Source organism: Myodes glareolus, chromosome 16 (assembly GCF_982192425.1).
Source record: "Myodes glareolus chromosome 16, mMyoGla1.1, whole genome shotgun sequence".
Taxonomy (NCBI): Eukaryota; Metazoa; Chordata; class Mammalia; order Rodentia; family Cricetidae; genus Myodes; species Myodes glareolus.
The window spans coordinates 73,324,006-73,351,580 of record NC_142041.1 but is presented as its reverse complement, the minus strand read 5'-3'; the positions used below and the strand labels follow the sequence as shown (position 1 = coordinate 73,351,580).

The following is a 27,575-nucleotide window of genomic DNA, read 5'->3' as shown; positions in this document are numbered from 1 at the left end:
ATTTTGTCTCATTCAGTATTGTATGTTGTAGGGCCCGGTCTTTGCATAAAACAAAAAAGGGGGATTATGGTTTACCCCCAGAGACCATTTGTCTTTTATATTATACATTTTAAGTTTTTTGACTGTTGATGCTCAATCTCAGACCGCTGCTGAGCAACATTGGTGGCCAAATTCTTCTAGGATGCCTCATGTTAAATGGAAGAATCTAGCAGGTGGCACCTGGTATGGTCAAGATCCTGTACTAATGTGGGGTAGAAGAGCTGTTTGTGTTTTTCCACAGGATGTTGACAATCCAATTTGGGTACCTGAGCGTCTGGTGTGTGCTATGGATTTTCCTATCCAGAAGTCTGAAGACAGGACAAAACCAAGAGATTCAGCAGACACTGGCTTGCCAACTGAAGAGTTGCTGGGTTCCTGAGGAGCTGGCTGTGGTGGTCCGAGTGCCAAGGATTGTTCCTTTACCTATATACCCTTCCCATGTCATTGGCAGCCAGTGCTGTGGCTGCCAGAGAGGCTTATGTTGCTGGATTTTCCTTTAATCAGTTAGTTGCCTCTTCAAGCACAATGGATACCTTCTCAGGACAGGTGGCAAATACCTTGGCTGATCAAATTGAGCTAAATTTACAATTGAATACTGCAGTTTATTTTACAATTGGTTGTGGGTTTTGACCTCTGCTAAGTTACAGAAAAAGCTTTTTGCTGTTATTCATGGACCCTGGAGTACAAGATTTACAAATTGGCTATTATTTATTATTCTAGTTAACTATACTAGGGTTCCTTCCACCAGCGCTGAGACCTTACTTAAAGGGCTCCATTTTGGGCAGATTTATTTAGGATTGAACAGGCACAGTCTCCTTTAGGAGTGCTTATATGTGCTGGAGCATCATCTTCATGGTTTCATGGTGCCAGAGCCACAGGCAAGCTCAGGTCAATGTTGCCACGTGGCAAGTCCTCTTAGCATTTGCCCTGGAGTATCTTTCAGCACAAATCTGGCTAAACTTGGTGATGGGTGACTAGTGAGCCAATGACGAGTAAGGTTTTTGGAGGGCTGCCCTAACCTAAGACAGGAAATGTGTTTTGACCTGGATGTTTTCCCCTGACGGGTAAGGAGTATTGCCTGATGTCCAATGCCACCCAAGACAGGCCTAGTCATATAATTTATATAAAAGGCGGACCTGTAGGGCCCGGTCTACCCTTGCTCCTTGGGGCGAATTTCTAGGACGGTTTCTGACCAGCTGGCTAAGCATCCTGTTTTCTCCTGTGCCCCCTCTGCCTTAGCCTGGTGATTAGCTGTAGGGCATTATTTTATCTTTGGTATGGTAATTTCCCACCTGCCTGGGAGGAAATCCTTTTGCAGCAGCCAAAGTATATTAGTTTTGCAAAAAGCTGAATAAAGTGGCATTCAGCTGATCTCCTTTCGAATGACCCAGGCCTCTTGTGTGTTTCTTTCAATCTCCATGCCTTTGCCCAACTAGCGTAAGGTACAGTTGCGAGCGAACTGTACCGAGAGCATAACACAGAATTGGGTGTTACCGTATGTTGCCTTATCATACCCCAAATGTACATACACAAATACCTCACAAATTATAATAGACCATAAATCATTACTTGCTAATATACTCAGCAAAACATTTGAAATTAAGAGTTGGTAACATTTTCTGAAGTGTAAATAAGGGCATATTTTCAGCTGTAAACGTAGTGTGGTCTCTTTTACCACTGTTGAAGTCTATCAATGTATGGAGAGAGCAGCCAGAGAGAAATCACTGACTGACTCGTTGGGTAGAGTACACTGACTCTTCTGTGTACACAGCACATTACACAAACTTCCCTGTTAGTGAAAATATTCTAAATATGTCATAAAAGAATTCTACCTAAAAATGCTATGATTTGCTGTGTGGCAAAATACATTTTGCCAAGGTGCTAAAATGCCTTAGACACATATGTCTCCCTTAATGAGAAATAAAACTTTCATATTCTTGTAGTTATTGTTTATTTGTAAACTTTAATCTCATTTCTATTCATTATTTACTCCATGATGACATTTAAGAAGTGAAAGTGAAATTGTTTAACAAATTTTTAGGGTAGACATAATATAAGCAAAAACTATGTTTAATGGTATTCACATCTAAAAAGTAAAATTGCAATAAAATTGTACTCATATCTTAAAAATTATATTACACATAATCTCAAATATATTTCTCCTTTAGTAAGGAATTTAGAAATTAATTAATTTATCTTGGTTTTCAGATGGTGAGACATTGAAAAATAATTGGCAATAATAAGTGATTTTGTCAAAACAAACAGCATGTCTTTTAAGGTGAGTTTGGAGCCAGTAACACAGAAGGCCACAGAGAAGAAAGGCAACCTGATAAACATGTTCAATATTAGGAGACTGAATCATTGGTGTGAAAATTAGAAAAACTGATAAAGCTAAAGTTCCAAATACAAATGGCAGCCATACCTGAAAGGAGAAAGAAAATTAAGATTTGTGATGTCATGGAAAGTTCTTATGACAAAATAACATTAAATGTGCTATAGAACCAAAAGAAAGTGAGGCATAAACATCTTCAAAAGTTTTAGAGTAGGCAGTCCTGGCATTAGTTAATAGTAAATTAGATATTCCTTACGACAAAATGTCACTTTGAACTTACTTATTTACCTGTAGTATCCATAAATATCTATTCTATTAACTGAGTCATCATTCAGAAAAGTCAGTGCTTTATTTTCAAACAGTATAGACAACATTTGCCATAAATATCCTTTTCTTTCTTGCTTATCTCTTTCCTTCTACAAAATTGTTTTAACTTACGCTTCCTGATATATGTTTGATTTTCTCTTCTTGTTTTCATAAATCTCTGCCTTTTAGGCATCATCATTTCTTGTGATTTCACTTCTGTACTTATGTCTGATATATGCATATGTACAAATACATATTTTAACAAAGAAATGTGATTTCTGACCTTAAGTCTAGTTTCGTGTAATATTGTAATTATTGACTTAAATATGTTCAATTATCCTTGCATTCCTTAAATTAAGCCAAAGTTTCCTGTTATGTTTGATCCCCCTTTTGCACTCTTAAACTCAGATTGGCAGTATTTTGTTAAAATTTGTTGCACATATATTCATCAGAAAAATCGTTCTATAGTTTTATTTGTTTTTGTTGGGTTTTTATGTAGTTTTGATATTAGTGTACTGTTGGCTTTGTAGAATGATTTATTAGCATTCCTTTCCTTTTGTTTTATGGAATTGAGAAGCATTGGTGCCAGCTTTTAAAGGTTGGTTGATTTCAGTAGCTCCTTAAAACTGCTTCTTCCAGTACGAACAACACTACTCAGGGATGAAGGTTCTAATTAGGCATTAGCTCGTCTCTGTGTTTAATGAGTTGTGTGGAGATTTTCTCCAATAGGGCCTTTCTTTCAGTTTGTTCAGAGAAACAAATATCATTGATAATAGCCTGGGTTGTTTGGGAGCTTCAACTCTTTTAGATGTAACCCATATCTTGTCCTGGAAGCTTCATTTGGAGACAAGAGATTTCGGGTTTTGGCTCAATCTCCTTTATTATTTGTAAGCTTTATTGAGATTGTTTATGTACATGTATATATTTTAGGAAGTATCTAATTTATTAGTTTTTTCTCAAACTGCAATTATTTTAGGAGTCCCACCCATACTCTACAGAAATGTACAGTTTCCTCTGCTACTACTTTCTAGTATTTTCTATTATGATCTGATCAGAGACAAATTATTGTAGAAATTTTTAACATAAATTTTTGGACTTTTGAGAGAAATTTATAATCAATGAATATTTTGAAGATACCCTTAAAATTTATGTGATGTATAGTATAGTTTATCTCTGAAATCTTTAAATTTATTTTTGGTTTGAATGAACTACATAAAGAACAGAGTGTTGGATCTGATCTTACTTACTATCATTGCACCAGGACTTCACTGATATTTTATGTTCCTTAGTGTTTAGCAATTTTAAAATGAAATTGGGAATTCTAATCATTTAGTAGATATTTCCTGTTTATATATATATTCCTAGTGAATTGTTCATCTTATTTGTATGTAGCATTTTACCTACTATTTTTTTCTAGTGATTTTCAGTCTAGATTATTGTGATTTCTTTTTTCTCCTCTATTTATGTGAGTTTACTTGTTAAGAATGTTAGTAACAATGTATCCCTTTCTACTTCTCCATTAATCATCTATTCCTCTCATAAAATTTATTCTTGGTGGTGGTTTTATGACAGAGATTTTCTTTCTTCATTCTTGATATACAGTATTCATTTAAGTACATACTGCACAGATGGTTTGATGACCATGAGTATTTTAACATCTACCTATTTGTTTTTAACTGTCCTAATTTCCATATTAGTTTTGTAATATAGTTTTGGTGGATGTAGCAATCTTGGTTAGCTGTCATTTACCTTGAAACAAAATTGGTTAGATTGCTTTTAAGTTTTAAACAATATACCATTACACAGAAGACTCAATGTTTTCTTCAATAGGAGTGCTTTCTGTGTCCATTTCAAAATGACTGACACCAAGTATGCCTTAAATATAGATCTGAATACTGATTTATTTAAGATCTGTTGTTGCTGAGTATTTATACTGTGATACATAAATAACCAGCATTTCAGTGAATTCACACATTCAGATTGATAATGTTTTCAGCATGAATTCTCATACTTTTGAGATACACCTACTTGCCATTTACTACAACCAATGCTCAGGAAAGATAATAAAAATCAATAAACTGTAATCTGAAAGGTTTTTTTGAAGGTGTCTCACAGGTAATTGATTTATTCATCAGATTTTTTACTTTCAAGATGATATCTGATATGATTCTTATGAAGTTTATATGAAAATCAAATTCACTAGAATGTGCTCAAAAATGAAATTTTTTCATTAACTTTTACTGAAGTGTTACACTTTTTAGTGAATTGTTACACTTCCTCAATATAGTAAGAGTCTCAAAATATATTAACCTTAGTTTCTCTGAATTACGTACATGATTGTCTGAAATATATACACAATGTATCTAAGGTATCATTCACCTGGATGACTTGAAATACACTTGAAGAAGAAACAATTTCAAAAAAGAATTTGGAATATGATATAGACTGATATTTCTCAAAATACAATTAGTTTTCACTATATATTAGGATCCCATGATAAAAAATATTAGTATACATTCCTGTGGTCCAATAGACACTGAATCAGAATGCCTAGGAAAAAATTTATGAATGTGTAATTTATTAACGATGCTAATGAGCTTATTATAGTCACTGTCAAAAATACAGAATTGTTTTTATCATTTTATATTATCTCAGCAACCATTATATAGCTTAAATCTTTAGGATATTCATAGGACTATTGAACAGGAAGGCAAAAATAATGGAACATCACTGAATTTATGTTATATAACTGTGTGATTTACACATTATCATGACAATTTAAATGAAAACCCTACAACATGAATCTTTTCTTAAAATCTTCAATTAATAAAATGTCTACTAAGGAAATAAGCAAAAAAAGGAAGCTACTTCTACTATGTAAAATTATGAGGTGAGGAAGCTCATTTGAGCATGGAAACTGTAATTTTCTCCTTAGTATTATTGTTTGCTCCCTGGAAGATAATGATGCCATCTGTTTTCCTGCAATATATCAGTTTTCACCTTTCATACAATAAAAATGAAGCCTCAAATGGCCAAAATCACAAATGCTTGGTAAGAAGAAAAAAGTTATTGCTTCATATAGGGAGTTTTATAACTGATTAGAAGAATCTCACAGCTATTGAGAAAGTTTTGACAACAAACAAACTGTATATTCAACTTTAGTATTTGCCTATCGTCTTACCTTATAAGGTCTTGGCAGATCAGGCTTCTGGTACCTCATTTTAAGCAACCCTATCATATTCATCAAATTTATACACCATGATCCTAGTCCCATATATTTCACTAAGTAAATTAAATTTGAAGTTATTATTGAAATAGAAGACAAAATGACAATCAGGAAGACTGCAACAACTGGAGAATGATGTTCATTAAGCATTGAGTATATGAAAGGTAAGTTTCCATCCTGACTTGCACAGTAAAATACTCTTGATGCTGAAATTATTCCACAAGAAATGGTGTTCATCAGTGAAGCTGAGATCCCCAAAGAAAGAGCCCATTGTGCCGAAGGGAAAACTCTGTTCATCCATGTGACAGCAATAGAATCTGAAAAATTAAATAAAAATTCAAAAAGTCAAAGTAATTTTTTGCTTGAAATCAAATAGAGCAGCATTCTGTAATTATTCCTGCATCCATAAATTATGTAACAGAATTTGTTAATTCATTCTAAGAGAAGTGGTCTCTTACTGCTTAAATCTGTTATTCCTTGTGGCTGGTTTTTGTCCAACATTAGAAGTACGTATTTGAGAGTTACAAGGCTGCTCAGTGGCAGGAATAATAGTTCTAGTTCTTGCTCTCCTGATTCTTAATATGTCTATCTCATGTATTAACAACACACAATCTTTTTATCAGATAATAAGACAGTAAAATGCAATACTAGCTGTGAAGCCCTGCACTGCATGATACATGTCTCCCAGCAAAAGTGGCCTAAAACTTAGCTACTATTGTATAGAATACATTGTGAAGTTTGTGAACTGTGACATTTCCCTCATATCTTCCCCTTAATGTCCCTACATTGCAGATCTACTTAGAAACACTCCTTCCTGTACAGTGTCCCCTTTGACATTGACAAATATTGCTTTTACTACTGTCATTTTGTGACCATTCATATAAGATGGAAAATATCCTAAAGAAAGACTGTGTATGCCCTTTCTTTTTAATCATGCTGTTTAAAATCAGTGCTGCTGCCTATGCCTGGAATAGAAATTTTCTCATTTTTCATGTGGATGAAGGGAATGTTGAAGTCCTAGTTCCAACCTGAATAAGCATTTATCGCCACAAAAAAAATCATGTTTTTGACTATTTGTCACACTAAACAGAGCAAGTCCTGACAATAATGAATGAGTGGTGGTGGAGCCACACTTATTTGTAGTGATATTGTGATATATATAAAATAAAATATATATAATATATATAATATATAAAATATGTAATAAAAATTGTTCCTCACATTTATAATTAACTAGCAATATCCTAGAGAAGGACAATGTTATAATAATAATATGCAAAGTGTAGCTGAGAACTGGCTATGATTTACATTTTGAGTAATATATGACAGATGCAAATTATAGCCTAATGAAAATCTTGGCACTGGGTTTTACATCTAACAAAGTAAGGATATGGTACCTATTTTGAACAGCCTCTTTCATTGTAAAGATATAAGTGTATATTGAAGGATGAAGCATCTGAGCATAGTATCTATGCTTTGTGTTCTTCCTCTCTCTGCTCAGCTGTCTTGTCTTCATTTTCTTTGTTCTCTTTTTCTACTCTTTTTTTCTTTTTCCTTTATTTTAGTTCCTGTTGGTACATGGCGTTCTGTATTTATAATTTACTTGTTCACATGTGATTATTTATCTTATAATTTAAGCTTAGGTCATTATATTTTCTTTAGATTCATTGAAAAGCCCAAAATATAAACATTTTCTTCTGTATAATTTTGTACATAAGTATATATACATAAATATTTATATCATAAAAACTTGCCATCTTTAACTATGAAAATAGAGAGGCATCTATCTTATTTACTTCTACATATTCATACCTGAAGAGATGATTTCTTGGGGTGTCAGAACTGTCAAGTATGATATATTAGTCAGTAAGTACATCAGAATAACAATAGACAGGCCAGACATTAAAGATTTTGGAATTGTATTGGAAGGACTTTTTATTTCCCCTGTGGAAAATAAATAAATAAATACATTAGAAAGTGATACATTAAACATATGAACTTCTCATGTCCCATATTATGGAGACAATCTAATTAGATCTTCTTTAAAGTAATTCTTCCTGTCACTAGACATTATGTACTGTCTTCCTTTTACTGAGATAATATTGATGACTTAGTTATCCAACACATGTCTTTATGTATTTAGCGAACCTATTGAATATAAAGTAGTGCTTTGTTTCCTTCAGTGCTTCCTTAAGATAAGAATTTAGACGTATTTCCTCTTTTTAGATACATAATGTAGAACAAAATGTCTCATGAGACAACTAGGAAAGACACAATTTTGTTCATCTTATTATGAAGTAACCCAAGTCAACAAATGTATTATAGATTTACAGCAATGTTAATGTACTGTGGTCTGTAAGTTCAATTTCAGTCAGTGTAATGTTCCCAAAGCCCAAAGTCTTAAATATTGGTTTGCCTTCATATTTGGGGTCATTTAGCCTAAAGTGGATAACATGAGAAATTGGCAACAATAATATATTTTTATTGTGTAATACCAAATAATAATTCATAATCAAACTTGCAGTAAGCTTGAAGTCTTTCTTTCAGTGAGCATATCATGTGCACATTACACAAAATGTGGTTGTCTAACTGCAGAGATCAACAGGTGCTACCCATAATGCGTCTGCTAAGATTTGAGAAAATTGGATACTATAAATTTTACTATATCTATATAGTTTCTTCCAATAAAGAATTTCAACTATGCCAAGCGAATATTCTTGTGTTTTCCTACCAAATTTCTAGGCACATATGTGCCAAATGGGTACATAATTTAACTGCATTGTATTAGAATGTTTGATATTTTAGTATTGCTGATTGATGATGACTAAAGTTTCATAAAATTTAGAATGACTTCTACCATAATTGCTATCCCAACACAGAGGGTGATATTGTTGAGCCCCATACATCCATGAAGAACTATGAGAAATTAACAATTGGTAAGAGAGATAGAATTAGTCTTCTCAATGGATGAACACACTAATTGGAGCCAGTCAGCCATAGAAACTTACATATGCCAGCAACACTGAATGAACACAACAGGTTGCACGTATGTTTGTTTAGGTGTACATGTGACAACAGTTGTTAAAAATGTAAGTGTGAATTTGGGGGATAAGGTGCCAACATGGGAAGGTGAGATGAAGGAATGATGAGAGAATAGCATATTTATATATAAATTAAGTTAAAATTTACTGTTGTTTGTAGTTTGCTTGACATTAATACCAATGTCTAATAATATCCAAACTGCTACTGCATGAGTTATTTTCTTCTACTGTGACAAAGCATCATGACCAATAGACTTCACTGAAGGAAAGATGTATTTATGTTTTCAGATTCTGAGGGATAAGAGTCCACCATGTTGAAGTGGTCTAGAAGGCATGGTGGTTGTAGTACAAAGCTGAGAACTCACACCCTTTTAAACAAGCAGGAAGCATGGATGGCATTAACAAATTAAGCGTGTGAACATGGGTATTCAAATTCCACTCTAGTTATATACTTCCTCCAGCAAGGCTCTATTTTAAGGTTCTATTAAACTCTTCAAATACCACTACCAACTGAGGAACCTCAGTTCAAATATATCCATCCTGTGAAGAATATTTTCATTCAAACAACCACAGGCCCTAAATACTTCTGCAAATTTTACTAGATATTTATATAAAATAGTATGTTTAGCTTTAACAGTTATAAAACCAAAGTATCCGATATCTTGAAATTGTATATGATAGCTTAAGTAAAATATTATCAACTATCTAGCACAGATTTTATTCTTTAGGTGAAGAACACAAGCACAGTCTGTACCATTATGATAAAAATTTTCTTTTCTATTTGTTCAATGATGACTTTTATTTATTTTCAATAAATTTGAACAACGTTATGATTTATTATCATCATACATTTTATCTGTGTACTTTATATATATGCACACATACACACGCACACACACACACACGAGGGTAAGATGGAGCATTACCATGTAGTTCTATTCCTTCTTCTATACCATGCCCTGATCTGTTATCAAGTGAGGCAAACTTTGAACTAAAATGAATGGCCTTTACTTGGCAGTGATGATAAGAAATGAGGGCTTTCTGACTTAATTCAGAAAAGTTGATGATTCTTAAAGGAAATAAACACATCTATGACTGGACAGGTATTCCAGTAGAGCAGTTGGCTGGTCTTCACACACAAGTTCATTAATAACGGGTTAGTTATAATTGCTGAAGAATTATTAAATAGAACTTATTTCTGAGGAAAGTTTTCAACACGAAAAAAGGTTTCCCATGAAATGAAAGAAGTTCATCTTTAAGTGAAGACTATAAACTCCTCTCATCAAGCAGTTTAGCTTTAGGGAATTGTAAAGAAAATAACCCAGAGAGTAAAATATCAGATTACTACATATTATAAATAAGAGGAATCCTAAAATTACTTGGAACAATAGTCCAGAAATGATTGTATTGAGTTAGGAATTTGTTTCTTGAATTACAAGAAAAAATATGAATCCCACATATTAATAGATTTTAATACGTGAATCTGTATAATTTCCTTTAATTAATAACCTTACATAAAATTATGAGGCAAGTAATGACAATAGCACTCAAACTGTTAAAAGGAAGAACTACAATTAATTAAATTTATGTATGTGGAAAATGTATGTAGGACTCTCTCCTGGGAAGTTGTTGATGACCCTAGCATGGGATCAGATAGACACTCTTCCCAGTTCTTCCTTTCCCCAGTTTTCAGCATCTTGATCTCATCTCCAAGTCTGTAGTGAACTTTGTAAATGTGCTTGTCCTACCTTACTGACTGCAAACCCTAATTTGGTGGTAACCAAATCCTATGGCAGGTCCATCTTTCTTTCTTCTTGTGAACCTTCTTTCCTCCCTCCCTCCCTCCCTCCCTCCCTCCCTCCCTCCCTCCCTCCCTCCCTCCCTCCCTCCCTCCCTCCTTTCTTTCTTTTCTTTCTTTCTTTTTTTTTATGGAGCCAGCTGAGGCTTTATTTTGAAAAGTACAATTGAACTGGGTTTTGAGGGGAGGTGGTGGGGTGGCTAGATAGGTACACCAGATGGAACATTCCAGAGGGCTGGGGCTGATCCTCTGGTGGGTCTCTCATTTTCTGCACTCTGACATACAACTCTCTCCTCCTGGGCAGCTGCAAGAGCACAGGCTGGCAGCGTCTCCAGTGGCCGTTCACTTGGGCAGGATATGAGAGGACTCAGACACCAGCTTCCCATCGCGGGTTTCAATCTTCTTCACAACCACAGCCTTGATGCGACTGTAAGAGCTGGAGCCCCCAACAGAGCCTAAGACGGGCTGGAAGGAGCTCAAGCCATAGCTGAAGCCAGGGCTGGAGAGTCCCCTATAGGCTCCTTCTGAGTAGCCACTGCTGGTCTTTGTACGGATGCTCAAGTTCTGCATCCCAGTCTCTAGCCGGCTCTTCTTGCCCTCCAGCAGTTTGCAGTAGGTGGCGAACTCAATGTCCAGGGCCAGCTTAACATTCATGAGCTCCTGGTACTCCCGCAGCTGTCTGGCCATGTCCTGCTTGCCTGCTGCAGGGTAACCTCCACCTGGGCCAGCTTGGCGTTGGCATCCTTAATGGCCATCTCCCCACGCTGCTCGGCATCAGCAATGGCAGCCAGCCTCCAAGGTAGCTTTCTGGCCTTTGAGGCCATCAATCTCTGCCTGCAGGCGGCTGATGTTGCGATTCATCTCAGAGATCTCAGTCTTTGTGCGGCGCAAGTCATCCCCATGCTTCCCAGTCAGGGTCTGCAATTCCTCAAACTTAACCTGGTATATGCTTTCAGCCTCAGCCCGGCTGTGGTTGGCGATGTGCTCATACTGGGCACGGACTTCAGCAATGATGCTGTCCATGCCCAGAGAGCGGCTGTTGTCCATAGACAGCACCACAGACGTGTCTGAGATCTGAGACTGCAGTTCACGGATCTCTTCTTCGTGGATCTGCGAAGGAAGTTGATCTCATCAGTCAGCCCTTCCAGGTGGGACTCCAGTTCCACCTTGTTCATATAGGCTTCATCCGCATCCTTCTTGATGAGGACAAATTCAATCTCCATCTCCGTACGCTTGTTGATCTCATCCTCATACTTGTTCTTGAAGTCCTCCACCAGGCCCTGCATGTTGCCAAGTTCCGCCTCCAGCTTCAGCTTCTCCTGGCTCAGGGCTTCCAGCTGCCCTCGCAGGTTGTTGATGTAGCTCTCAAACATGTTGTCCATGTTGCTCCTCTATGTCTTCTGCTGCTGCAACAGGCTCCACTTGGTCTCCAGCATCTTGTTCTGCTGCTCCAAGAAGCGCACCTTGTCAATGAAGGAGGCAAACTTGTTAAGAGATTTAATCTGCTCCTTCTCCTGGGTGCGCACGGCCTGGATGTTGGGGTCCACCTCCAGCTTCAAGGGGCTCAGCAGGCTCTGGTTCACCATGACTGCTGTGATACCTCCTCCTATATCAGCCCTGCTGAAGGGACCCAGACCCATGCTGGTGCCCAGGCCGCCCCGGAAGATGCTGCCGCTGCCCACCCGGGAAAAGCTGGAAGAGGTGAAGAGCGCACCGGGTCCACTCGTGTATGAACGAAGGCCTGGGGGCCAGAGATGGACACCTTGTAGGACTTCTGGGTCACCTTGATGGACGTGGTGAAGTCTGGCGTGACGGCAGTGAGCTGAAGACAGAGGTTCGAGAGCAAGCGAAGCAGCTGCTTCTAGGCCATCTCCCCTCCTCCTTTCCTTCCTTCCTTCCTTCCTTCCTTCCTTCCTTCCTTCCTTCCTTCCTTCCTTCCTTCCTTCCTTCCTTCCTTCCTTCCTTCTGTCCTTTTCCCTTCCTTCCTTTTTCCTTCTTTCTATTCTTTTTTCTTCCTTCCTCCCTCCCTCCTTTCCTTCCTCCCTCCCTCCCTTTGCCTTGTACTCCTTTGCTCTTTCTTTCTTTCTTTCTTTCTTTCTTTCTTTCTTTCTTTCTTTCTTCCTTCCTTCCTTCCTTCCTGTCTGTCTGTCTGTCTGTCTTTCTGTCTGTCTTTCTGTCTTTCTTTCTTTCTTTTGTATTTTCAAGACAGGTTTCTCTGTGTAGACTTGCCTGTCCTGAAACTACCTTAGTAGACAGTCTAGCCTTGAACTCACAGTGATCTCCCTGCCACTCCCTCCTGAGTATTGGGATTAAAGGCATGCACCACCATCGTCCAGTTTCCTGTGAACATTTTAATCTTGCAGCTTCTAAGGCAACCCCATTCCTCTGTCCATCTATAAATCCTAGGAACACATTTCAGCCAGGAACACTAGGAAACATGTCAGCCAGGGTTCAGAAGCAATCCACAACCACTAAAATTCCTAAGATCCAGAAAGGACAACAAAGGTAGAATAAAGAGTGGAAACACCTACTTTTTAAAAACACAATAACAGATATAAGCACTTACCATTTTAACCATCTGGAAATCCAGGGTACAAGATACCATCAGAAAACCACAGCCATTAACAGCAAAGAAATTATTCCTTCCCCAGAACTCAGAAACAATACTAGAGTAGGACCAGATAAATTCAATATAGGTAAATTGTAAGAAAAGACTTCAAAATACCCACTAGAAATGTGCTCTAAGGCCACAGAAAGGGCATGAATAAACTTATTAATTAAATCTGTGAAAACATGACCAGTGGAATGGGATGATTAAAGAAATAAAATTAGAAGTTGAATAACTAAGGGGAATCAATTCTATACTACATCAGTACTGGTAAATTTAGAAAATCAAACAAAAACCTCAGAGGTAAGTCTCACAGCCCAGTACATGAAATGTAATAAAGACTCTCAGACAATGAAGATAAGACAGAAGATACAGAAGTCTCAGTATAAAACACCAGCCACAAAACATCCAGGAAATATGGAACAATATGAAAAGACCAAATATACAAAAATAGAAATATAAAAATCTCAGTTCAAAGGCATAGAAAAATATTTTAACAATATCACAGGAGAAATATTTTCTAACCTGAAGAAGGATGTTCCTATCAAGGTACAAGAAGCATACAGGCATGAAAAAGACTGGATCAGGAAAGAAATTTTCCAGGAAACATAATAATCAAAACACTGAATTTATAGATCAAAGAAAGAACATTAAAAGCTGCAATGTAAAAACATATTGTGTAAATCTAAACTAATTAGAATACCATTGACGTCACAAGGGAAACTTTAAAATCCAAAAGGAGCTAGAAAGATTTCCTACAAACTGTAGGAAACTAGAGATGCCAACCCAGACTACTATAACCAACAAAACTTTTAATCACAAAATTTGAAAAAAAAACACTCAACAATAAAACCAATTTAAGCAATGTTTATCTAAAAATACAGTTCTACAGAAGGGCCAAGAATGAAAATTTCAAGGTGAAGTGGTTAAAAATACCCAATGAAACACAAAGGAGAAATAGTATCAGACCATTACTTTAAAATTAGGTGGGGGGGAGTTCTTCCCAGAGAGGTGAGTGGATGCTCGCCTGGGCAGTCTGCCTGTCCGGGAAGAGAGCACAGCCCCCCCCCTCAGCTTCTGCAGCAGGGTCTTCGGTGTTCCAAGGGACCCCTCCCCTCCCCCTACTGCTGCAGGCCCTTTGTCTCCCGGGTCCTGGGAAGACCAGCTAGCCCTGTTGCACTGCTGAGGAGCTCTTCCCAGAGAGGTGAGTGAGGGCTCGCCTGGGCAGCCTGCCTGTCCGGGAAGAGAGCACAGCCCTTCCCCCCTCAGCTTCTATGTCAGGGTCTTAGGTGTTCCAAGGGACCCCTCCCCCCCACTGCTGCGGGCCCTTTGTCTCCCGGGTCCTGGGAAGACCAGCTAGCCCTGTTGCACTGCTGAGGAGCTCTTCCCAGAGAGGGCTGAGGAGCTCTATCCAGAGAGTGCTGTGAAGTCCTACCCAGAGAGTATTGAGGAGTTCTATCCAGAAAGTGCTGAGGAGTTTCATCCAGAGTGGAGGAGATGGGCAGGCGCCAATGCAAGAATTCCTCCAACAACCTGAAAGGCAACATGACATCTCCAGAATCCAGGGAGCTCAAAACTAGAAGAATTGAACACCCTACTCCAGAAGAAATAGAAGAAATTGACTCTAAGCACTTCTTTATGAAAATAATAGAGGAATTTAAACAGGAGGTGAAAATTTGCCGGAAAGAAATGGAAGATAAGTATAACAAAAAGATTGAGGAAATGAGTAAAGAAATGGAAGAGAAATATACCAAAAAGTTTGAAGGAATGAGTAAATCTGTAAATGAAATTCTGGGAAACCAAGAAAAAACAATCAAACAGGTAATAGAAACAGTTCAAGATTTGAAAACTGAAATGGAGTCAATGAAGAAATCACAAACCGAGGGCTGGCTGGCTATGGAAAATCTAGGTAAACGAACAGAGACTTCAGAAACAAGCTTAACCAATAGAATACAAGAGATAGAAGAAAGAATCTCAGACTCTGAGGACACCATAGAGAAATTAAACACTCTGACCAAAGAAAACAGCAAATCCAACAAATTCTCATCACAAAACATTCAGGAACTGTGGGACACAATAAAAAAACCAAATCTAAGAATAATAGGAGTAGAAGAAGGAGAAGAATTGCATTTCAAAGGTCCAGAAAATATACTCAACAAAATTATAGAAGAAAACTTTCCCATCCTAAAGAACGATATTCCTATGAAGGTTCAAGAAGCATACAGAACACCGAATAGACTGGATCAGAAAAAAACATTCCCTCGTCATATAATAATCAAAACACAAAGCATTCAGACTAAAGAAAGGATATTGAGAGCTGCAAAGGAAAAAGGTCAAGTAACTTATAAAGGTAAACCTATCAGACTTACACCAGACTTCTCTATGGAAACCATGAAAGTCAGAAGGTCCTGGATAGAGGTACTGCAGAAACTAAGAGACCATGGATTCAAGCCCAGACTACTTTACCCAGTCAAGCTATCGTTCACTATCAACGGAGAAAACAAAATATTCCAGGATAAAAAAAATTTAAACAATACGTAGCTACTAATCCAGCCTTACAGAGAATATTAGAAGGAAAATCACAACCAAAGGAATCCAACATTCCCAACACTGCCTACATTAACTCAGACATCTAGCGACCCTTCACAAGCAAAAATCAAAGAAGGAAAACACATACACTCTACTACCCAAAAAAAATGACCGGAGACATCAATCACTGGTCATTAATATCACTTAATATCAATGGACTCGACTCACCTATAAAGAGGCACAGACTTAGAGATTGGATACGAAAACAGGATCCAACATTCTACTGTTTACAAGAAACATACCTCAACCACAAAGACAGACACCTACTCAGAGTAAAGGGCTGGGAAAAGGTTTTCCAAGCAAATGGACCTAAGAACAAGCGGGTGTGGCCATTCTAATATCTAACAAAATTGACTTCAAACTAAAATCAATCAGAAGAGATGGAGATGGACATTTCATACTCATAACTGGAACAATTCATCAGGAAGAAGTCTCAATCTTGAATATCTATGCCCCTAATATAAAGGCACCCACATATGTAAAAGAAAATCTTCTAGAACTCAAGGCAGTCATCAAACCACACACACTAATAGTAGGAGACTTCAACACTCCTCTCTCACCAATGGACAGGTCAATCAGACAGAAACCAAACAGAGAAATAAGAGATTTATTGGAGGTACTGAATCAAATGGACTTAACAGACATCTATAGAACACTCCACCCAAATAGGAAAGAATATACCTTCTTCTCTGCAGCTCATGGAACCTTCTCAAAAATTGACCACATACTTGGTAACAAAGCAAACTTCCCCAGATACAAAAAAATATTAGTAACCAACTGTGTCTTGTCAGATCACCATGGATTAAAATTAGAATTCAACAGCAATGGTACCCCCAGGAAGCCAACAAACTCATGGAAGTTGAACAGTCAACTACTAAATCACCCCTGTGTCAAGGAAGAAATAAAGAAAGAAATTAAAGTCTTCCTTGAATTTAATGAAAATAAAGACACAACATACTCAAACCTATGAGACTATGAAAGCAGTGTTAAGAGGAAAGTACATAGCACTAAGTGCCCAATTAAAGAAAACGGAGAAAGCACAAATTGGAGACTTAACAGCACACTTGAAAGCTCTAGAAAAAAAAGAAGCTGATTTACCCAGGAGGAGTAGAAGACTGGAAATAATCAAACTGAGGGCTGAAATCAACAAAATAGAAACACAGAAACAATCCAAAGAATCAATAAATCAAAAAGCTGGTTCTTGGAGAAAATTAACAAGATTGACAAACCCCTATCCAAACTAATCAAATGGCAGAGAGAGAACTTGCAAATTAATAGGATCAGAAATGAAAAGGGGGACATAACCACAGACACAGAGGAAATTCAGAGAATCATTAGATCTTACTACGAAAGTTTATATGCCACAAAGTTGGAAAATGTAAAAGAAATGGACATTTTTCTAGATAAGTACCATATACCAAAGTTGAACCAAGAACAGGTGAACAATCTAAATAGACCTGTTAGTCCTGAAGAATTAGAAGCTGTTATCAAAAATCTCCCTACCAAAAAAAGCCCAGGACCAGATGGTTTCAATGCAGAATTCTACCAGAACTTCCAGGAAGAGCTAATACCTATACTCCTTAATGTATTCCAAATATAGAAAAAAGAAGAGTCACAGTCAAACTCCTTTTATGAAGCTACAGTCACCCTAATACCAAAACCAAACAAAGACAAAACCAAGAAAGAGAATTGCAGGCCAATCTCACTCATGAACATCGATGCGAAAATTCTCAATAAAATACTGGCAAACCGAATCCAAGAACACATTAGAAAAATCATCCATTATGATCATGTAGGCTTCATCCCAGAGATGCAGAGATGGTTCAACATACGCAAATCTATCAATGTAATCCATCATATAAATAAACTGAAAGAAAAAAACCATATGATCATTTCATTGGATGTTGAAAAAGCATTTGACAAAATTCAACACCCATTTATGATAAAGGTGTTGGAGAGACTGGGGATACAAGGATCATACCTAAATATAATAAATGCAATATACAGCAAGCCGACAGCTAACATCAAATTGAATGGAGAGAAACTCAAAGCCTTTCCACTAAAATCAGGAACAAGACAAGGCTGTCCACTCTGTCCATACCTCTTCAATATAGTGCTTGAAGTTCTAGCAATAGCAATAAGACAACATAAGGAGATCAAGGGGATTCGAATTGGAAAGGATGAAGTTAAACTTTCGTTATTTGTTGACGATATGATAGTGTACATAAGCGACCCCAAAAACTCTACCAAAGAACTCCTACAGCTGATAAACACCTTTAGTAACGTGGCAGGAAACAAGATCAATTCCAAAAAATCAGTGGCACTCCTATACACAAAGGATAAAGAAGCAGAGAGGGAAATCAGAGAAACATCACCTTTCACGATAGCCACAAATAGCATAAAATATCTTGGGGTTACTCTAACCAAGGAAGTGAAAGACCAATTTGACAAGAACTTTAAGCCTTTGAAAAGAGAAATTGAGGAGGATACCAGAAAATGGAAAGACCTCCCCTGCTCTTGGATTGGGAGAATCAACATAGTAAAAATGGCCATTCTACCAAAAGCAATCTATAGATTCAATGCAATCCCCATCAAAATCCCATCAAACTTCTTCACAGACCTTGAGAGAACAATAATCAATTTTATATGGAAAAACAAAAAACCCAGGATAGCCAAAACAATCTTATACAATAAAGGAACTTCTGGAGGCATTACTATCCCTGACTTCAAACACTATTACAGAGCTACAGTATTGAAAACAGCTTGGTATTGGCATAAGAACAGAGAAGTCGACCTATGGAATCGAATAGAAGACCCAGATACTAACCCTCAAACCTATGAACACCTAATTTTTGACAAGGGAGCTAAAGGTATACAACGGAAGAAGGAAAGCGTCTTTAACAAATGGTGCTGGCATAACTGGATGTCAACCTGTAGAAGAATGAAAATAGATCCATATCTGTCACCATGCACAAAACTCAAGTCCAAATGGATTAAAGACATCAACATCAATCTGTCCACTTTGAACCTGATAGAAGAGAAAGTGGGAAGTAGTCTACAAGATATAGGCACAGGAGGCCACTTCCTAAGTAGGACCCCAGTAGCACAGACAATAAGAGAAACAATGAATAAATGGGACCTGCTGAAACTGAGAAGCTTCTGTAAAGCAAAGGACACTGTCAGTAAGACAAAAAGGCTGCCTTCTGACTTGGAGAAGATCTTCACCAACCCCTCATCAGACAAAGGTCTGATCTCCAGAATATACAAAGAACTCAAGAAACTAGACACTAAAACTCTAATTAACCCAATTAAAAAATGGGGTACTGATCTGAACAGAGAATTCACAACAGATGAACTTCGAATGGTCAGAAGACACTTAAGGTCATGCTCAACCTCCTTAGCGATCAGGGAAATGCAAATCAAAACCACTTTGAGATACCATCTTACACCTGTCAGAATAGCTAAAGTCAAAAACACCCATGATAGCCTATGCTGGAGAGGATGTGGAATGAGGGGAACACTCATCCATTGTTGGTGGGAATGTAAACTTGTGCAGCCACTCTGGAAATCAGTGTGGCGGTTTCTCAGGAAACTGGGAGTCAACCTCCCTCAGGACCCAGCAATTCCACTCTTGGGAATATACCCTAGAGATTCCCTAACATACCACAAAAGCATTTGTTCAACTATGTTCATAGCAGCACTATTTGTAATAGCCAGAACCTGGAAACAGCCTAGGTGCCCCTCAATAGAAGAATGGTTAAAAAGGTGTGGAACATATACACATTAGAGTTTTACTCAGCGGTAAAAAACAATGACATCTTGAATTTTGCATGCAAATGGATGGAAATAGAAAACGCTTTACTGAGTAAGGTAAGCCAGACCCAAAAAGAGGAACACGGTATGTATTCACTCATAAGTGGATTCTAACCATAATTAAAGGTCTTTGAGCCTATTATTCGAGATCCTAGAGAAGCTAAATAAGAAGATGAACCTGATGAAGATTATTTAGCTATCCTCCAGGAGGTAGGAAATTGACAAGAGTCCCAGGTAACCTCGGGTGCATGGTGGGAGTGGGAGGGTTGTTGGAAGGGGAGAGGGTTAGAGAGAAGGAAGTAGGGGAGGAATGGGGAAAGCTCGGTGGACCTGGATGGGGGGAAGGGAGGAAGGATGAATATGGGATCAGGGAAGAATATATTTCAACTAAGGGAGTCATTTTAGGTTTTACAGGAGACATGATTTTATATGGGATCTCAGGTCAAAGGAGAGATCCCCAGATTGTTCTCTGGACAGAGGAGAGGGTGCCTGAACCTGCCTTGGCCCATAACCATACTGATGAATATTTTGCTTACACCATAGATCCTTCATCTGGCGAAGAATGGCGATACAGACGGAGACCCACATTGGAGCACTGGACTGAGCCCCACAAGGTCCAAATGAGGAGCAGAAGGACGAAGAAAATGAAAAAGGAAATAAGGACTGCGAGGGATGCTATCACCCACTGATACAAGGGGACTGATCTAATGAGAGTTTACCAAGGCCAGCTGGACTGGGGCTGAGCGAGGATGTGATCTAACCAGATTCTCTGAATTTGGCCGGATTCTCTGAATGTGGCTGGCCCGAAGACTTTCAGAAAAGCCATTGACTATGACACTGGGACTTGTTTCCTCTGCATATATTGGATTTTGGGGATCCAGTCTGTTTGGATACTCACCTTCCTGGACCTGGAGGGAGGGGGGAGGAACTTGAACTTCCCACAGGGCAGGAAACCCTGACTGCCCTAAGGGACGAAGAGGGAGGAGGAGAGGGAGTGGGGGGAGTGGGAGGGTGTTGGGAAGAGGGGCGGAAATCGAAACCTTTATAATTTAATAAAATTACTTTAAAAAAATAAAATAAAATTAGTTGGGGACAGCAGGATTCCCCACACCACAACACAAAGTAATGGAAATTAACAAACACTGGTAATTAATAATTCTCAATATAAATTGTCGTAGTTTTCCAAAAGAAAGACACAGACTATCAGATTAGTTTAGAAGACATGTTTCATCTTTATTCTGCATCCAAGAAATATACTTATCTTCAAGGAGAGAAGTCCACCTTAGGATAAAATGATGACATTCCCAGCAAAGGTACCAAAGAATCAAGTTGGTATAGCCAATTTAAAATGTGACAAATAGATTTAAAAACAAAACTAATAAAAAATTAACAGGTAAGGGGACTATATATTCATCAAAGGAAAAATCACAATGAAGTAATAACCATTTTAAATATTTTTACACAAACCACAATGCAACCAAGTTCCAAACAGAAACAGCACAATAGCTAAAATCATATATTGACACTCACACAATGATACTTGTGACTTCAAGATCTTACTCTTGCCAACTGGAAGATTATCCAAAGAAAAACTATAAAACAGAAATGATGGCACTAAATGACATCTTTAATCAAATACACTAAGCAGATATTTACAGAACATTATACTCAAATACAAAAGAATATACCTTCTTTTCTGTATCTCACATAACATACTCTAAAATTGATTACATACTCATAACTTAAATAAAGTCTCAACAGATACAAGACAATTAAAATAACACCCTGAACCCTATCTGACCACTATGGGGTTAAAGTGAATATCAATAACTGAAACAAGATAAACCTTAAAAACTCATGGAACCTGAACAACTCACTATTTACTGAAAAGTGGGTGAGGAAAAAGTAAAATAAACTGACAACTTTATAGAATTTAATGACAATGAAAACGTAACCCATCCAAAACTATGGGGAGCAATGAAGGCACTTCTAAGAGACAAGCTAATATGATAAATTGCCCACCAAAACACTAGAGTGATCTCATACTAACAACTTAATAGCACATCTGGAAGACCTGGGAAAAAGAATAGTTTATATTCAGAAGAAGTAAATAGCAGGAAATAATCATCTCATGATGAAAAGAACATGAATAAAATACAAAGATTAACTGAAATAAAAAGGTTTTTTTTTTATCAGCTTTAGGAATTCCTTGGTAGAATTTTTTGGGTTGCTATGCACACTATCATATCATCTATAAATGGCAATATGTTGACTTCTTCCTTTCCAATTTGTATCTTCTTTATCCCCTTTCATTGTCTTATTGCTCTAGCTAAAACTCCAACTGCTATATTGAATAGATATGGAAAGAGTGGACAGCTTTGTCTTGTTCCTGATTTTTGTGGATTTGCTTTGAATTTCCCTCCCCTGAAGTTGATGTTGGCTAAAGGTTTGTAGTCAATGGCCTTTGTTATGTTTACATATGTCCCTTGTAGCCCTGATTTTCCTAAGACTTTTATCTTGTTGGATTTTGTTAAAGACTCTTTCAGTATCTAATGAGATAATCAGGTGTTTTTTGCTTTCAGTTTGTTTATATGGTAGATTACATTAACATATTTTCTTATGTTCAACCTTCCCTGAATCTATTGTGATAAAGCTTATTTGATTATTGTAGACTAAAAACAATACTTCTCCATTTCTGGTAGGAATTGTAAACTTGTACAACCACTTTGGGACTTAATAAGACAATTTCTCAGAAAATAATTTGGGAATTAACTGACTTCAGGTCCCACTATACCACTCCTATACTCAAATGACATACCATAAACCTTCAGTACATTTGCTCAAATATCTTCACATCAGCTTTATTCATTATATATCCAGAAACTTGAACCAACGTAGGTGTCCCTCAACTGAAGAGTGGATAAATAAGATGGACATTTACATAATGGAGTATTACACCTATATTTTAAAAAATTTAGGCAAATGGATGGAAGTAGAAAAAAAATCCTGAATGAGACAAGCCAACCCAGAAGTACAAACATGTCATGTACTCACTTATAAATAGGTATTAGTTGCAAAGAAAATGATAGTCATGCTATAATCCACAGACCCAGAGAGCCTAAGAAACAAGGAGGGCTCAAGAGGGGACACAAGGATCTCCCCGGGAAGGGGAAATAGAATAGATTTTCTTGGTGGACTGAGGTGGGAACAAGAGGGAATCAGGTGTAGGGGATGAAGGAAAATAGTACTGGGAGTAGAATCTAGTATAAATATCAGAATGAAATAGTTGTAATTTTTTTTACTGTATCTACAATTAAAATTATACTAGCGTAATATTAGAATATAGTAGTTGTTTGATAAAGGTACATAGACCTTAAAGAAAGTATTGCAGGAAATAGTGTTTGCCTTCAAATCAAACAACTAGAGTTTTTTTTTTTTTTTGAGAAAGTTTCCTATCCATTGCATGACTTGTGTCACAGGCCTATCATGTATATCTGGAGCATCATGGATATTGGGTACTGAAAACAATACACAATAAAGACTAAATTTGTGTGTCTGTTTATGATTTCCTTCAGATCATATAGAATAGATCAAAGGTGTTTTGATGCGGGAATTGTTTTACCTTTAAAAGAATAAACAGCTTTGTAAACAATCAAAAATCAGCATTTGCACAGTCCATCAAGACGCAGCTCACAGAAACTCTTTGTCCTTGATGACTGTAAGCCTAAACCTATGATCTGGAGATGCTCACCTTCTTTGAATGTCCTATACAACAAAAAAAAATTGACATTTCGTACCCAACGTCATGAGGCTCGAAGAAGAGAGATGCCTGGATACTTAGGGACTGAAGGTATACTCCAGAACTGGATACACAATTATAGGTTAGACTCCAGATTTTGGCAGAGACCTAGGGAATTCATCATCTCAGGATCAGGAGTATGTGCAATTGCTAAAGTGTTCTTAAAAGGAAATGGAATGAAAGTGAGAAAGAAGTAGCCTACAGAGCTTTTTATAGTTAAATGGTATTATTATTGGTTTCAGGCAACACCTCATATTCAATTAAATCTGATAGTATGGAAGCAGGAGCTGAAGGAACTTTAAGGAGAATTCATCAGAGATGGAAATCTATACCAGTAAAGAATTGATCTTTATGTAATTTGTTCTCTAATTCTCTGGATCCCATTGCAGAATGAGTAGTCACAGAGAGTCCACTAAAATATGGAACAAGGAATTAAAAAGGATAGCATTCTCGCTAGAAATTTTCAGTCAGCAGAGCAGAATGTTTTCTAACATGAAGATAGGGATGCTGTTTCAGAAGAAAAGGAAGTGAAAAAAACATCAAAACACTGGAGATGAATCTCTTTCTTCTTTAGAAGAAACAGACTTAGAAGGGAGAAAGTCTGAGTCACATTGTAGGAATTATAAACAAACATGAAAAGAACTCTCAAGACAAAAAAATAAGAAAAAAAAAGAGTGTATTCCTGATAGAAAAGAGGGAAGGAAATGAAACCAAAAATTATTTTCCCAGTAAAAACTTGAAAAATTGAAAGCTTTTAGTCAAAGAACTATAATACTATCTTATTAAGAAAGAGAGAAATGGTTGCCTAAAATCATTAGGACAACTTCACAGATGTTTCCAATTGCTATACAAGAAATGCCCACAAATAATCAATATTCTCAGTGCTAAGTTCAGTTTGCAGATATAAATACATGACAGATTTAAAATGATTTAAGAAGAATTGGCGATATATAGAATGCATTCAACTTACATAAGACATATTTTAAATATTTGGGTTTCTTAGAATCTAATTATCCCACACAATTTGAAGTTGATTCTCAATTACAGTGGTTGACCTGGTGGAGGGCAGTGACAGCCATGGAGCAGCACAACATTGCTAGCCGAGCGGATACATTGAAGGGTTAGTTTCCAGGTAAAGGTAAATATGCTGATTTACAAAAGATAGGTACAGTGTGATGATGCTACTATCTTGTAATGACATTCAACAACATCAAGGCTCTGGGATAAACTTAAAGAGAAGAAATATCACACTTAGAAAATTTTCACTAAGTTAGGAGAATCTGACACTGAATTTTTTTACAGTTTTCTTTTTTTTGTTATTTTATGTTTATTTTTTAAAAAAACCAATCTTTTTTATTATATATACCAATCTGAGTTCCCACTCTCTCTCCTCCTCCAATTCCCTCCACTTAAACCCCCACTCCACCCCCATGCACTCTTCTGAAAGGGTAAGACACATTGCTTTGGGGAAGGTCCAAGAACCTCACTACTATATCTAGGCTGAGTAAGGTATCCATCCAAAGAGAATAGGTTCCCCAAAAGCCAGTACAAGCAGTAGAGATAAATTCTGGTGTCACTGCCTGTGGCCCTTCATTCCACCCCAGGCATGCAGCTCTCAATCACATTCAGAGGGACTAGTTTGAATGCTTGTTTCTTCCCTGTCTGTTAGAGTTTGTGAGCTCCAATAAGGTCAGGTATACTGTTTCAGTGGGTGTATCCATCAAGGCCTTGACCTCTGTCCTCATAATTTTACTCCTCACACTCTTCAGCTGGACTTTGGGAGCTCAGTCCAGTGCTCCCATGTAGGTCTCTGCCTGTGTTTCCATCAGTTGCTGAATGAAGGTTCTATGGTGACATTTAAGATATTCATCAATCTGACTACAGGGCAAGACCAGACTGGGCACCTCCTTTATTGCTTAGGGTCTTAATTGGGATCATGCTTGTGGATTCCTGGAAATTTCTCTAGAGACAGGTTTCTTGCTAGCCACATAATAATTTCCTTAATCAATATATCTCTTACCTTGCTCTCATCTCTGTACTTCCTCCATCTCTACTATACCATTCTCTCAAGTTCTCCTCTCCTCTCCCCTTCCCCCTTCTCTTTCCCTTCCACCCCCCCTTTTCCCCCACGTCCATGCTCCCATTTTTGTCAGGTAATATTGTCTATTTTGACTTTCAGGTGGATCTACATATGTTTTTCTTAGAGTTCACCTTGTTACTTAGCTTCTGTGGGATCCTACATATTAGGTTCAATATATTTTTTTAATAGCTAGCATCTACTTATGAGTGATTATATACCATATTCATCTTTTTGTGCCTGGGTTGAATCACTCAGGATGGTGTTTTTTAGTTCCATCCATTTTCATGCAAATTTCAAGACATCATTGCTTTGGGTTCCCCCCCCCCCACTGAATAGTACTCTAATGAGTAAATGTGCCATACTTTATTTACCCAGTCTTTGGTTGAGGGCCATCTAGGTTGTTTCCAGGTTCTGACTATTACAAATAATGCTGCTATGAACACAGTTGAACCAATGTCTTTGTAGTATGATTGAGCATCTCTTGGGTATATGACCAAGAGAGGTATTTCTGGATCCTGAGGTTGGTTGATTCCCAATTTCTGAGGAACTGCTATATTAATTTCCAAAGTGCTTGTACAAGTTTGCATTCCCACCAGCAATGAATGAGTTTTTCACATACTACACACCCTCTCCAGCATAAGGTGTTATTGGTGTTTTTGATCTTAATCATTCTTACTGGTGTAAAATGGTATCTCAGAGTTTTGTGACTTGATTTGCATTTTCCTGATGGCTAAGAATGTTGAATATTTCCTTAAGCTAACGCTGAATTTTTACAAAAGCAATGTGTCGAGCAATAGATAATTCTGTATTAGGAAGAATTTATTTGAGTCTTTGGCATTTGAAAAATTTCGAGAAGAAATGCTTCTCCTGAGCAAAATCAACAAAAAAGGCCTCAACCCCTGGAATTTGTAGGAGGCACAAAAAAGGTAGACATTGTACTAATGGATGTAGATCTATCAGAGATGTGCAAGGCAAACTTTCTGTCCAGAAACCTGATGTAATCTTAGTTTGGGTCCCTAGAATAAACAATACAAACCAATAGTATTCTGTCAGCAATAGAATAGCTCATCAGAAAAGCAATAACAGGAACCCAATTCCAAATTGGATATTTAATATATTCTACTCCAGGAAGTGCTGTTTTAAATTTACCAGTACATAAACATTTAACATTACCTGCACAAATTCCTTGTTACAAAATAGTCACTGGAATGTACAGTCTTCTGATAGTGACAGTTGCGATAGTTAGGCAGAGGTAGCTTAAAATCTCAAGGATTTAATGTAAACCAGTGACTTATAGATGAAGAATAATGAAATAGATCCCCAAAATAAACAATTTCAATTAATAAGAAGAGCTGAATGGATTCTTCCCCGTGCAGTGCAAAGAACACCTATTTCTGGTATGCTTACATTGTATAATGAAGGAAATAGTATGGAAATGACTGATTATACAACATAAAACATGAATAAGTCCAAAGTCCCTATGCTTCTCTTCAAAAATCAAAATTATTTACCATTCTAAAGGTGTTATTACATTTTAACGAACCTCTTAATATGATTACTTATTCTCAATATGTAGAAGGTGTTGTATTATACCTAAAAATTGCTGGATTTATTTCTGATTAACTTTACTATTTATACAACTGCAAGAGGCAATCTTAGACAGAAATTTCATACTATATATTATTCATATTTGGTCTCATATGGGATTGCCTTGTCCATTAACCAAAGAAAATCAAGAAATTGATCAACTACTAATAAGAAATGCATTAAAAGCTTCAGAATTTCATAAAAAATCATATTCGTAGTAAAGGTTTAAAGAAAATTTTTTATTACTTGTTAACAATTTAAAGAAGTTATAAAAATATTGTCCCACTTCTTCTTTGGGTAATCGAGTTCCTTTACCTGCAAAAAGTAACCCTAAGGTCATTTAAAGAAATGACATTT

General features: G+C 37.1%; 1 protein-coding gene and 1 pseudogene across 1 annotated transcript in view; both read right to left on the bottom strand.

Annotated features, from left to right (window-relative positions):
• Positions 1 to 1,973: 1,973 nt before the first annotated feature.
• The window catches only part of LOC125390890 (solute carrier family 7 member 12-like), a 39,233-nt gene continuing 13,631 nt past the window's right edge, over positions 1,974 to 27,575 (bottom strand). The window contains exons 2-4 of the mRNA XM_048420045.3: positions 7,716 to 7,847; positions 5,859 to 6,220; positions 1,974 to 2,461 (exon numbers count right to left, since the gene is read on the bottom strand). Coding sequence (XP_048276002.1) covers positions 2,216 to 2,461; positions 5,859 to 6,220; positions 7,716 to 7,847 — 740 coding nt within the window. The 3' untranslated portion in view covers positions 1,974 to 2,215. The remainder of the gene's footprint in view (positions 2,462 to 5,858; positions 6,221 to 7,715; positions 7,848 to 27,575) is intronic.
• On the bottom strand, positions 11,044 to 13,320 carry LOC148119615 (keratin, type II cytoskeletal 8 pseudogene; annotated as a pseudogene).